The 13,202-nt window shown below is 45.8% G+C and overlaps 1 protein-coding gene across 2 annotated transcripts in view; it reads left to right on the forward strand.

The window, feature by feature from the left end:
- The window catches only part of LOC119181193 (short transient receptor potential channel 3), a 55,653-nt gene that overhangs the window by 28,934 nt on the left and 13,517 nt on the right, over positions 1-13,202 (forward strand). For both annotated transcript variants that reach the window (XM_075890411.1, XM_075890412.1), the window contains 3 exons: positions 1,481-1,677; positions 10,030-10,203; positions 12,583-13,117. In XM_075890411.1, the coding sequence (XP_075746526.1) occupies positions 1,481-1,677; positions 10,030-10,203; positions 12,583-13,117 (906 nt within the window). The remainder of the gene's footprint in view (positions 1-1,480; positions 1,678-10,029; positions 10,204-12,582; positions 13,118-13,202) is intronic.

The following is a 13,202-nucleotide window of genomic DNA, read 5'->3' on the forward strand; positions in this document are numbered from 1 at the left end:
GCATGTGTGCGGAGTAGTTAATGCAGCACCGAAAAGTTCAGCTGTGCTGAGTGGTGCAACACAGAAGAAATATTTTTGCTCCTAGGTTTTGAAGCTTCAGTGTTAGGAGCCGTCAGCCCAGGGGCCTATTTACTGCTGCTATCAGACCGACACGATAAGTCTTCGCTCGTCGTTTAGGGCTGTGCTGGAAAGAGCTACACACCAGTGGGAGAGGGGTAGATTCACTATTTTAGGTTGGCTGAAGTTTTTAGGGCCTTCGCACGTGAATGGGTAAACTTTGGTGGACATATACAAAGGCGACGTTGGTCACGATACTTCCCTGAGTAAAAATTGTAGCAGACTGCCAGGTTCGCGAATGTATCAGTCTGGAGCTGGCCCCAAGCAGCCACATCTGTTTGGTATATTTGTGTGAGTAGTGTAATAGCCATTGTTTGTAGGCAGTGTGAAGGGAACTGTAGTAGGTAGTACGCAATGGCTTTACAGAGAAGCCTTCGTGATAGTTCATTATGCCTACATAAAATGTAGGCCACTGACAAAGCGAACGGGCTGAATAGAGCGCCATTATTTGTATGTTTACGCTGCTGGTAGACGACGCACCACATACTGTCACTGCTGAAGCGTTCGCACTGTCGTTTGTGGCTTTCTCAAACCGGTCATATGTAAACGCCACAAATATCATCAATATCAGCGTGTAAAAGGTATTGCATCTACTTATTTATTGAGGTATCTCAGGCGTTGTGCTACCTTGCGTGCGTGTTCGCATAATCTCACCAATAAAACCACGTATGCGCCGACATTAAAAAAAAACAAAAATCACACAGCGTCAGCGCTAAAGCACAAGAAAAGAAATACACAAAACGTGATGATAGCTTCAGCATTGCATAATAAAAACTAAAAACTGGCAAGTGGTTGAATATTCTACAAAATGCAATATTGTTAACTCTGTGATAAAGAAAAAAGAGTCGAAGAAGTCATACTATTCTCTGTAGGTGTTCGAAATACAATTAAAATGTCACTAGAAAGGCGCGTGGCAAAGAAAGAGACTACCACTTTTATCGCAGTGAAGTATTCTAACCAAATGAATACAGCACATCATTAGGCCAGGGATAGCATACGGACAACGGGACATAAGGACATTGTTTTACAATGACAACAGGGATAAGAACTATACGACCCTCGTAGCGGGTGTTGACTGTCGTGTCCTTGTCCCCGCTATCCCTTCGAAAAGTGTGGTACTTCACTATTCAGCATAATGATCAGTCAAATACTTGCCTACATATCGACCTTATTGTCTACTTTCCATTCGGAGAAAGGATTCCTTGTTCAGAGAAATGTTGACAAGAAAGGAAGGCAGGTGAACATTATGGCGTGGTCCTTGAAAAAGAAAAAAACCTCTGAAGCCTGTGTCCTGCATGTTCCTCCACAATCTTGTGTTCATGATCTTTACATGGTGACACAGAAATCATTTCATCCTTTGCAGGTCGTTGTGCCGAGTCCTGTCGCGAGCAGGCGGCCCGCCATGGTGAGCGGTTGTCTCAATCGCAGTTAAGGCGCAACGCCTTCCGTGCTCTGAGCAGCCCCGTGCACATCCTGCTCACGTCTGACGACCCCGTGCTCACCGCGTTCACGCTCAGCCGAGAGCTTCGCGAACTGGCACAGAGCGTGCCCGAGTTCCAGGTATGTGGTTCGAGAAGATGTGCTGAATGCGTTATTGAAGACTATGTGTAAACGTTGCAGATCGAACTTGAGCTTTCCTAGTTGGCGTTAGTTTGCTATTGTATTATGAGAGAACTTGGTGCCAATCATATAAAAGGCCGACAGTGACCTGCCGAGCTTTGGAGATGTAGCGGCAACATAAATGTAAAATAAAAAGAACCGAAAAACAGAGTTGTGAAGGTCGTGGGTTACACTTGGAAACAGAAGCAGACGACACAGAATGGGAGAAAATAAAAGGGAAAAGGCAAAGCAGGAAAAATGAGGAAAGGCTGAGAGCGAAAAGAGAAAAATGCAGACACTGTCGCTAGCGGATGTGTTCGCCCTTCAGTTCTTCTATTGTCTGGGCAGGCTTACGTAATCTTGCATATAACAAAAATTCGCACGGCTAATTTAGTATGCCGATGCGATGATGTTATTTTCGGGCATCGGCCTGCTCTACAGCTTCCAATATAAACTGAGAAAGACTAGTCCGTATCACAACCCTTTTATTTTAAAGGTTACAGTTCATATAAAACTGGCTGTCGTGATTGCGAAAGTATATTCGAAATGTTCGGGACTATCTGCTTGGTACATGTACATGACATGATCACAGCAATGACCTTATCATCGTGTCTTTAGTTTTGATATGCCGCTAGTGAAAGTGTTGGATCTTAGTAAGTAGAGTCAATACAGTGGAGCAGAATGGTATATCTTAATTGGACGTGTGCGGGGTGTCACTTTAGGCATTAGCTCGCGCATGTTTGGCACGTCGCGTTCACCCCATCTCTTTCTTTTATGCTTAGGCTAAAAGCTTTTTTGTGTATTTTGCTGTTGTTGAGAAAAAGCTAAAGATACATCGTATTTCTCCCTGTGGCTGCTTACTGCACGCTCTCTTTCTTTTCTTGGTGGTTTTTTAGTGTCAGTATATGTGAATATGTAGTGACTAATATCGACTATTCTCGTGCTATTTTCAGACAATCCTCCTAAAATAAAACAAGATGAACTTTTCTACTACGCACAAAATCATTCATTCTAGATTGTGAAAGAGAAAGAAAGTAAAATAGTTTCTGATAAATTATAGGCATTCATGACGGCTTCGTCACAACCAGAGTAACAGCAACGACGGCTAGGTAATCATTTACTTGATGGTCTATTGCTGCCACCCGCGAAAGCGGGCGGCAGCAACCGACGCAGGAAACACAACGCTCGGGGGAACACCTCGCGCTCGGCTCCTCTCGCTAAAGGCGTGACCCAATGCGGCACATATTCTTTTTCCTCTCAACAATGTGATAAACAGGAGAGTATTGCAGCCTGCAGACTCCGTTTACAGTGTATTGCACTCATGATTGAAATAGCTGGACCAACGCATGTTTTACACAAGCATATGGAAGATATCGCGGTGAACGTATCAGCACGGTCTTTCAAAGAACTTTATTGTTACCATCCTTGCGCGCTCACAGGCTCGTTATTTCGGGAACAATAATGGTGCATTAGAAAACTTTGCAAAGCCATTTACTACGATTGATTGATTAATTGATATGTGGAGTTTAACGTCCCAAAACCACCATATGATTACGAGAGACGCCATAGTGTAGGACTCCGGAAATTTCGACCACCTGGGGTTCTTTACCGTGCACACAAGTCTGAGCGCATGGGCCTACAGCACTTTCGCCTCCATCGGAAATGCAGCCACCGCAGCCAACACGTCTGTCGCTGAATAATCGAGGCCACTCAATTCGTTGTGCAACAAGTGTCCGTTTCCTGGGCATTACCATCGACAACAAGCTATTATGGCGACGTGCGGTTGATGGTATAGTCACTGCATCAGTGCAAAGGTTGAACGCTCTTCGTCGCATGGCAGGGGTCTGTTGGGGCAACAATCCTATGTCCATGCTTAAATTGAATGATGCGCTTATAACAAGCCGCATTCTCTATCAGCTGCCCCTGATATTACCATCACCAAGCCAGTTCGAACGCCTAGAGGCAGTGCATAGAAAGGGTCTTCGCTTGCGATGGGAGTCCCTCAGGCGGCTTCAAACACGAAGGTCACCAATGAAGCCGAGTCTCTTCCGCTCCGCCTTTTGGCATCTCAGGCCTTACTGACGCAGCTGTCAAGACTGAGTGAGTCCATCGCAGGCACGGCGCTTCTCCGACGGCTAAGAGCAAGAACTGGCTCACATTTCAACGCGGCACTAAACACATTTCGATATTTAGGCTTGAAACTGCCTAAACGGCGCCCTATGGACCCGCCATGGTCTTTTGTGGATGTTGCGTGTAACTTCAGCATACCCAATCTACCAGCGAAGCGCACCATTCCAGCCGCGGAAGCAAAATTTCTTGCGCTGGACCACTTGAGCACCATGTACCGCAGCCACCTACAAGTGTACACCGACGGATCAGTGTGCACACAAACGGATAGCTGCGCAGCGGCTTTCTGCATACCCTGTCTTGGCGTGCCATGGTCGGGCCGCTTGGATCGCGTGGTTTCGTCCACAACGGTAGAAAGCGCTGCAATCACGGCGGCTTTGCGAAAATTGCGATCCTTTTCTGCACGAGATGTTGTAGTGCTGACGGACTCGAAATCGGCGCTACAAAGATTGCATCGTGGCCTACCTCAAGAAAAGTTCACCAGGCAATCTCTGGCGCTAATCAAACACCTAAATGGCAAGAGTTTTAATATAAAGTTCCAGTGGATCCCATCCCACGTTGGCATTGAGGGCGATGAAAAGGCTGATGCCCTTGCATGCGAAGCACGTACATCGTTTCCAAAAGTAAGAACTCCCAAGACTTACCAGAAAAACAAAGATGTGATACGCAATCATTTCAAGGCAATCTACAAGTTTCCACATCAAGCATGTGTAATTCATGGACTTTCTCGTGAAGAAGCGACGCTGTTGTACCGCATAAGAACCGGCTCCACATACACCCCGGCCTGGTCATTCAAGACTGCGAGATACGCTTCCCCGTTCTGTGCCTCCTGTGGTGGCATCGGGGATATTGAACATTTCATTTGGCTTTGCCCACAGTTTGATGTGTAAAGAGCAGCGATGATCCGCACCTTGCGAAAAGGCTGTCATAGGCACCGGACGGTTGATGACGTCATCTTTCCTGAATGACCCGCGGCAACTAGGAGGAACGTGCAACGAATTTTGTTAGTCTTCCTGCGAGACACTGGGCTGTCTGACACGTGGTGACATTTTCCAAATTCAGGAGATGCTCAGGCGGAACAATTGCCGGCCATGCAGGCCAGGCTAACCCCGCCTACTGCAACACCACCACCACCACCACCACCACCACCACCACCGGAATTCGATCCCACGGCCTGCAGGTCAGCAGCCGAGTGCCTTAGCCACTAGACCGCCGCGGCTGGGAAATTTATTACGATGATATAGCGCCACGGTTACGCATGAAAGGAGGACAACAAAAATGTGTGCTAACTTTCAACTCCACTGGTTGAAAACTGACGTAGTCGTTTAGAAAGCCGCTTCCAGGAAACACTTTGACAGGAGTCACAGAACACTAATTCTGATGATTCATTCAAACCATCTGTACGCTTCCAGTTAGCTTTTTATAATGAACAACCATATGGAATGTACTTGCGACGCATGGCCGATGCAGCGCAACATGGAGTTGGACGCAATGTTCATGGCGTGTGGGACATCAAACTAGCAGGCCATCAGACTGCTTTCATGATATACGCCAGTGCGTGCTTCTTTAATTCATGCTGGAAGCTAAACTGTGTGACTAAAAATCTTTTATGACATCGCACAAGCTAATACAACCATAAAAAAATAAACGCAATTCACACATGTTATGGCGAAAGAGATATGCGATGATTTGATTGATGATTGATTTGTGGGGTTTAACGTCCCAAAACCACCATATGATTATGAGAGACGCCGTAGTGGAGGGCTCCGGAAATTTCGACCACCTGGGATTCTTTAACGTGCACCCAAATCTGAGCACACGGGCCTACAACGTTTCCGCCTCCATCGGAAATGCAGCCGCCGCAGCCGGGATTTGAACCCGCGACCTGCGGGTCAGCAGCCGAGTACCTTAGCCACTAGACCACCGCGGCGGGGCGAAAGAGATATGCGTTCCACGGACTTACTAAGTGAAACAGTACAGAATCGCTTTATCGTTTGATCGTCATGCAAGTCGAGCATCACAAAAACGAAACTGCGAATATAGTGACTCGACTTGACGCAAATACCACCTGGTGCATGTGACCCATGTTTTTTGCGTGGTATAAGTTCCTTATGGAGTCGAACAGGCACGTTTACTTTGAAGCTGCTTTTTAGTTTTGCGTTAACTCGTCTTGACTTACTATTAGCATTTATTTTTATATAACCTCGACAATAAGTTGCCGTATAGCTTTTGAGTCTCTCAAAAAGAATCGAAATTACTGGGATCTTTTTCATGAATGACAAAAGCAGAATGCTCAGTTTTAATGAGCTCGCCGCCCACATGAACAACGAATGTCAGGCTAACCTTCGTCTGTCAATGCGTAAAGGGAAACATAGAATGTTGCTGCACGTTTCATGCCAGTCTATAAATTGGAGGTCTTGAAGACATTGTCACGATTAGGCCCCATCACATGACATCATATTCTGTACTTCAGAGTGATTGACTAAATTAAAAGAAAAGGAAGGTCGATTCACCAAGAGGTCATCTCAGGCTTTTATAAGAAGCGGCTTCAGTTTTCTATGGCTTCTTTTTTCCTGCTAATGAATATATTAAATGTAACCACTTGTTCGTTGCTCTTCATTAGTTTTGAACTGATCGACTGAGGCGTGTTGAGGTGAAAGCGCCGGGAAGAAATCGTAACTGATTAGCAGGCAGCAAGCCAGGGGTCCGTTATAGAACTGCACTGGCTGGCTCCTTAGGACCTTAAGAAAGTACCTTGTCCGTCTTTAGGACTGGAGATGGAAGGCTAGCTTTTTAGGGGTGAAGCTGCTTAGGGTGTGAGTCGTTCGCTCCTCTGTAGTAGTAGTAGTAGTAGTAGTAGTAGTAGTAGTAGTAACAGGAGTTGTAAGTAGCCACTTCTAGTTAGATATAGGAATTGCTCACTGAATGGTGTTTTGCGTATACCATATGTCCTGGGAAATAATATCACTAGGTGATGTTAGTAGTTTTCGTATAGTTGTCCATTTCATACAGTTGACAGACAGACAGACAGACAGACAGACAGACAGACAGACAGACAGACAGACAGACAGACAGACAGACGAACTAACGGACGGACGGGTGGATGGACTAGCACCTCCTCTATTTTATTAATGCCAGTCAGATGCGCCCGATCGTGCTGTTCACCACCATCTCCTTTAGCCCTTTCCTGCTCTCGCCTATCACCTGGCCTTCGCCAGTGATTTGCAGTCTAGAGGAAGGGAGCCAGCCCTTCATGCATAACCTCACGGGTGGCGTCTTGAATTTCTCGTTATCACAATGATAGCGGTTACGCGGGCTCTTTAAATCATACGATATTTTCAGATAGCGTGTCGCTCTTCTTGGCGCTATGTGGACAACCAATTGGGACGCGTCATGGTGACGCCGCTGTGAGTTGGCATCACTAGCGCTGTGAGGTGGCGGTGGCAATGCTTCCAGCCACAAAGAAGAAGAATTAAGAAGAAAATCTGACAGACGTTTGACATAGGAGAAAGACAAACGCCTATCGCGTTTCTGTGGAAAAGTGCTCGGAATCACGTTTGATTCATGCAGCCCTACCTCTCCTGCGGCGTCGCATCACGGACCACTCTTTGGACTAAGGTGGACCGATGTCTTCCGTTGAAGAGTGCGTTTGTATTCCATGAAAAGAAATAAAGGAGTCGTTGCATGGACAGACAGACAGACAGACAGACAGACAGACAGACAGACAGACAGACAGACAGACAGACAGACAGACAGACAGACAGACAGACAGACAGACAGACAGACAGACAGATGGACGACTGGATAGACAGATAGACAGACAAACGTACGGACGGACGGGTGAACAGGGCAGATGAACGCAAGGACGATTGATCAGACAGACAAACGGATGGTTGGATGGACGGACGCTTCAACCTACTTATCATCATTCACATCGCGGATATGTTGTAACTTTTTTTATATATCCCCGGCACTTCAAGGTGCACAGGGGGTCTTTGCAGGCGCCACTCCGGGCATAGCGGTATGGCTGTGGGTGAGAACATCCAGGAGATGGAATGCTGTTAGCCGAAACAACTCTGGAGAATTGTGCCTTCGCGATCTTTCCTGTGGCAGATCTCATTTGACCTTTTGCATATATCGTATGCAAACCAAACTCATAATTTATGGACGGGAAGTTCGACAGGCACCAATGTGATTTCATCTTGGTGAATCATTGTGAAGTTCAAAACTTTACACGCCACGACATCTACGGGCTCCGATTATCAAGCTTCAATGAAACTTGTTACGCCAGAATCCCTTGGTAAGTGGGCTATATTCTGTGACTCCAAGGGGGCCCTGCAAGGCTCGCCAAATCTACGACGTGGGAACTACTATCAGTTGGTGTCCTAAATCAATAAAATCATTCATCGCGTCACAAACCAAGGTCATGACATGTTCTTTCAATGGCTGCCTGGTCACTGTGGTATCAGTGGTTATCACCTCACCGACAACGCTGCCCGATGTCCCCACGATGGAGTGCCCACACTGCTCAAACCTCTGTCAATGGACGACTCTGCAGGAGAACTTTTTCACATCACTCATAATGCCACACCTCTGCAGTGAAATCTTCCACTGAGCTTCACTCAACGCCCACAGAACCTTGGTTCATTACTCCAATTACAGCTGCCATCAAAGACATTGTGGCGTGACACAACAATGCTGTGTCGCCTGTAGGTTGCCGTTGTCTTTACCAATTCATTCAGTTATCGCATTGTATGGCTGACTCCTCCAACATTGATAACTGCAATTCTGTAGAAACTCTTGAACATGTCCTGTGCCATTGTCCCGACCTTGAAGAAGATCACCGGCTTCTCCAGTATGTCTTAAGAAGACTTGATGATTGACCATTTGCTTTAAAGAATATCATAGGTGCATGCCCTTCAAGTACATCAGCCCGGAAATCCACATGAGCCCTTGTAGAATACTTGAGGGCAACATCACTGAGCGACCATGCACTGTGTGTGGTGTGTGTGTGGCGTGAAATATCCATCGCCTGCTCTCTCTCTTTTTTCTCTATTTTACTCCCTTATTCCCCTCTGCGCACGTGTAGGGTAGCAAACTAGACTTAGTCTAGGTAACCTCCTTACCCTCCTGATATTCCTTCTCGTGCTCTCTCTTTCTTTCTCTCTCCGTGTCCGTCCGCCACATTTGAGCAATAACTGAACAGGCAAATTTAGAGTATCACGCATAAGATGCAATGATTTCTGTGTATGTTTGGCACGTTCTTGCAAAGGCAGGGACAGTGGTTACTCAACGCTCAGGCACTGTGGCTACGATGCTCAGCTGCTGAGTCGAGCATATAAAGGCTAGGTGCCCGTTCACTTCGACATAGGTGCACGTTGAAAAAGTCATTGAGGTCGAAATTTGCGCAGCCCTACTTGTGGGCGGGCCTCCTAACCATATGATGATTAAGGCGCAGAAGCACAGTGATGGTTATAAAAACGGTGATTAACTTCTAGGTTTTCACTTGCGATAATCCCAAATCCGAGAAAGAACGCCGAATCCGAGAAAGAAGGTGACATGCGTCCACATTTGAGCCACTCTAATAACGCGCTGGCTACTTTCATATTCGTGCAACAGCACGGAAAACAGTTGAAAAAACCTACCATTTACATTGTATAAAAGCGTAAGCTTATTAACGAGTACGCTAGAAAGGGTGACCACAAGGAAAACATAGCTAACATCGTACGTGTACACTCCAAGTGATGTAGAACGAGTTAATAATCGAGCGTGTTTCGCAATTCATAGTATTGACAGGTGGCTACGAAGCTTAATGGTCATGCAGTTGTTTTTTTGATATGTTGAATGATTTCTTCTTCAAATTCCAAAATATTTATTTTTTGACGTTCAATGTTCATAATATTTCGAGAAAAAGTGCCCAATATGTCATTTTTCAATGACACGTAGTTTAAGCCGACTGAGTTGGAAGATGTCGCTTGGCGAGAAGCTGTCGCTGAGCCGTGACGAAGCTCTGTATACCGCATTTCATTTAGCGGAGCCTGCTTCCGGGTGCATCAAAATGACCACTACGGTGTTATATCTTCTATTGATTCGCAGATTATTCCAAGGGGTAAAACCTGCGAAGAATTCATTGGAAGCTGTAGATCACAAGCCTAATGGGTTTCTTGTTCTGGTGTTTGTACGCAGAATGAGTACGAGGAGATGGCGGAGCAGTGTTCGCGCTTTGCGGCTGCCATCCTGGGTGCTTGCAAAAACACCGAGGAAGTGGAGACGGTGCTCTCGCAACCGGAAGGTTTTCCGACAAACAGACCTTTCCGCTTTCCCCGGCTCTCTCTGGCAATCCTGCTCGACCAGAAGAACGTGAGTATAGGCGAGACCTTGATGTGGTGCTCCGCTATCATTCACACAGGCACTGCTCGCTACTAGAATGCCTTAGTAAAATAATACCTGGACACCGCAATAAATTGGAAATCGAGCATTATTTGATCTTTTTGAAATGCAGATATATTTTGTGGTTTGTTACACTTTGTAGCAATTGATGATGAATGCGCACTGTAAACGTGGTAATGACTGAACGAGGGGCTCAATCCTATCTTGGCAAGCGGGCCTCAGTCCTAAAACATTGTCCAACAAGGGCCGGGAGAGTGCATGAAGTCGAAGCGGGAGATGGGTGAGAAGGGGTATATGTTTGAAAAAAACTGTCGCCTAACATTTTGATATGAATGAACGCCTTTCGCATACCTCATACATTGGTCATATCCGCAGAGAATCAGATGTAGATTTCGAGGAAGACATTGACAGTCATCTTCATGCACTGAAATTCTGAAATATATATAGCCTAGCCATACAATTTTTTTTGGTATGCAGTGATCTATCAATTAGATAGTGTACTTCTACGGTGCATCTGAAAAAAAAGTCACAGCATATCCACGCAGGAAATGACGATGAGTAGGGCGAAGCGTCTGTCCGTCCATTCGTCCGTCCACCTGTCTCTCTGTCAACTATACGAAATCGACAACTATACGAAAACTACTAACCTCATCTTGTGATAATATTTCCAAGGACATATACACACAACGCCGTCGAGTGAGCAATTCCTAAAAATAACTAGAGGTGCCTACTTACTACTACTACTACTACTACTACTACTACTACTATTACTACTACTACTACTACTACTACTACTACTACTACTACTACTACTACTACTACTACTACTACTACTACAGAGGAGAGAACGACACACACCCTAAGGAGCTTCGCCGATAAGAAATGCTTAATACCGCTCTCTATCGTCGCTGTAGCTCTCCCTACAAAACGTTATTGATCGCAACAAGTGACAAAACAAAAAAAATAACATTAAGCAATGTTACGAAAATTTATTTCTCAGGTTGCCGTGGGCCGCTCCTGAAACGTTCCCGGGCTGTATGCGACCCGCGAGCCGCGAATATTTTTGTTGAGAATAGCACTAAGTGACTTAGAAAGGAAAATGTGCTTGTACCAGAGCGGCCCGGGCAATAAGAAACATTAGGCACGTTGCTAAACACCGTTTCCAAGAGGTGTACTAGGAAAAGTCCGTATGAACTAAAAAGCTCTTGCCTATATTACACACCATCTGGCAACAAAAGGAAGCACGTGAAGTGGCTCACTGACTACTGTATGAGATAGGTGTCCTATAAAAAAAATACGCTTTCTCTTTTAAAGTGAATTTTGGTGCCATACTGTCCACAAAGCACTGCGTACGTACGCGACGACGTATATTTGTGTTATAATCTGTTAAATAATTGAGCAAAATAAACGGCAGCTTCAGAATTTCTCTTTTTATATGCGCTTCATTTGCCACTGCGTGGCTATTAGTGATACCTCGCACTTCGTGACAGAAGCCTTTGGCATTTGCTTCGAACATTATTGCCTGCAAGTTTCAGTTGCATGTTGATATGAAATAATACACTGTGTCAGTATATTAAAAATTCCACACTTAATATACCTTGTAGCACCTACTACCTAATAACTTGATAGCAGCCTAGAAAATATTTTTAAGTACTTATTTTTGTATGCTGTGGTAGTTAAGATGTTACGGTGATCGCCTGTTAACCTCAAGGTTGCTGCTTCTATACTGGTCTTGGTGGTCATATTTCGATGGGGGAAAATGCTCAAAGATACTGTTCTCCGCAATGTCAGTGTGCTTTAAAGAGAACCTGGTGGTAGAAATTTCCAGTGTACGCCCTAAAAGTAGCCCTTCATAATCATGTGATGGTTTCGCACGTAAAAGCTCTGAAACACTATTAACAGTTACTGTTCCACTATGCATTTAGGCTCGCTGACTCACATTTGCAAGCGTCACGGTGTGATGTTTCATTCGTAATTGCAGAGTTATTTAAAGTGCATAATGTTCTGTCTCGCTGCTGGTTCGGTTTTTGTAACGACCTCGTAAACACGTTGTCTAACGGATCATTGATGGGATGAGTAGGTTGCTATTGCTTGTGGACGAGAGGGTGTCACGTAAACGATGTCATTAGGAAATTATTTGCCTTGTTCTAAGATTTAGAGACACCACTATTTCGGTATTTCCGGCTCTGCTATTTTATATATCTCTCCCGAGTGCGTTCAGTACAGCAGCGAAATGCGCTTCTGATAAACACCAGTACGCGTTAATATATTGACAACATTCGGTACTTTTTTTTCTCCATATTACACGTAAATGTAAGCGTATTTTTTGTTGCCTTCTTTTTATTTCAGTTCGTGGGGCACGCGAACTGCCAGCAAGTCCTACGTTCGCTGTGGTACAAGGGTCTGCCAGGCTGGCCGGCATGGTCCCCAGCTCGAAAGGCCGCCCACGTCGCAGGCCAAGCACTGGCCACTCCTTTCTTGAGTGTCGCCTACATCTTCACGCCAGAGCCAATGCGCGTGCTGAAGCCACTGAGGGTGCCGCTGAATCGCTTCGTCCACAGCTGCACTTCGTACGCAACCTTCCTGGTGCTCCTGACCATCTCACTATTCTACGGTCGGCGCGACAGCCTCAAGTTGCGCGTGCTCTGGTCTGAGATTCTCGTCGGCGTCTGGGTAGTCGGCTACGTGTGGGAGCTGGCGCTCAGTGCTTGGGCACTGGGTCCTCGCGTGTTTCTTAGTTCCTTGTGGGCCTTGTACGATGTATGTATGTTCGGCCTGTTTCTAGTAGCCGAGATACTCTGGTTCATCGTGTTCGTCTCTGCCCGAACGCTCCAGGAGAGCATCGACCGTTCCCAGTGGCCGTGGTACCACCCGTACCTCATTGGTGAGTTACACTTTCGTGTCAATATAGAACTCGCGCATTGTGAACGTCCTTTAATAGTTTAATCACATGTTTCTATGCTCTACCC

This window comes from Rhipicephalus microplus, chromosome 3 (assembly GCF_043290135.1).
Source record: "Rhipicephalus microplus isolate Deutch F79 chromosome 3, USDA_Rmic, whole genome shotgun sequence".
Taxonomy (NCBI): Eukaryota; Metazoa; Arthropoda; class Arachnida; order Ixodida; family Ixodidae; genus Rhipicephalus; species Rhipicephalus microplus.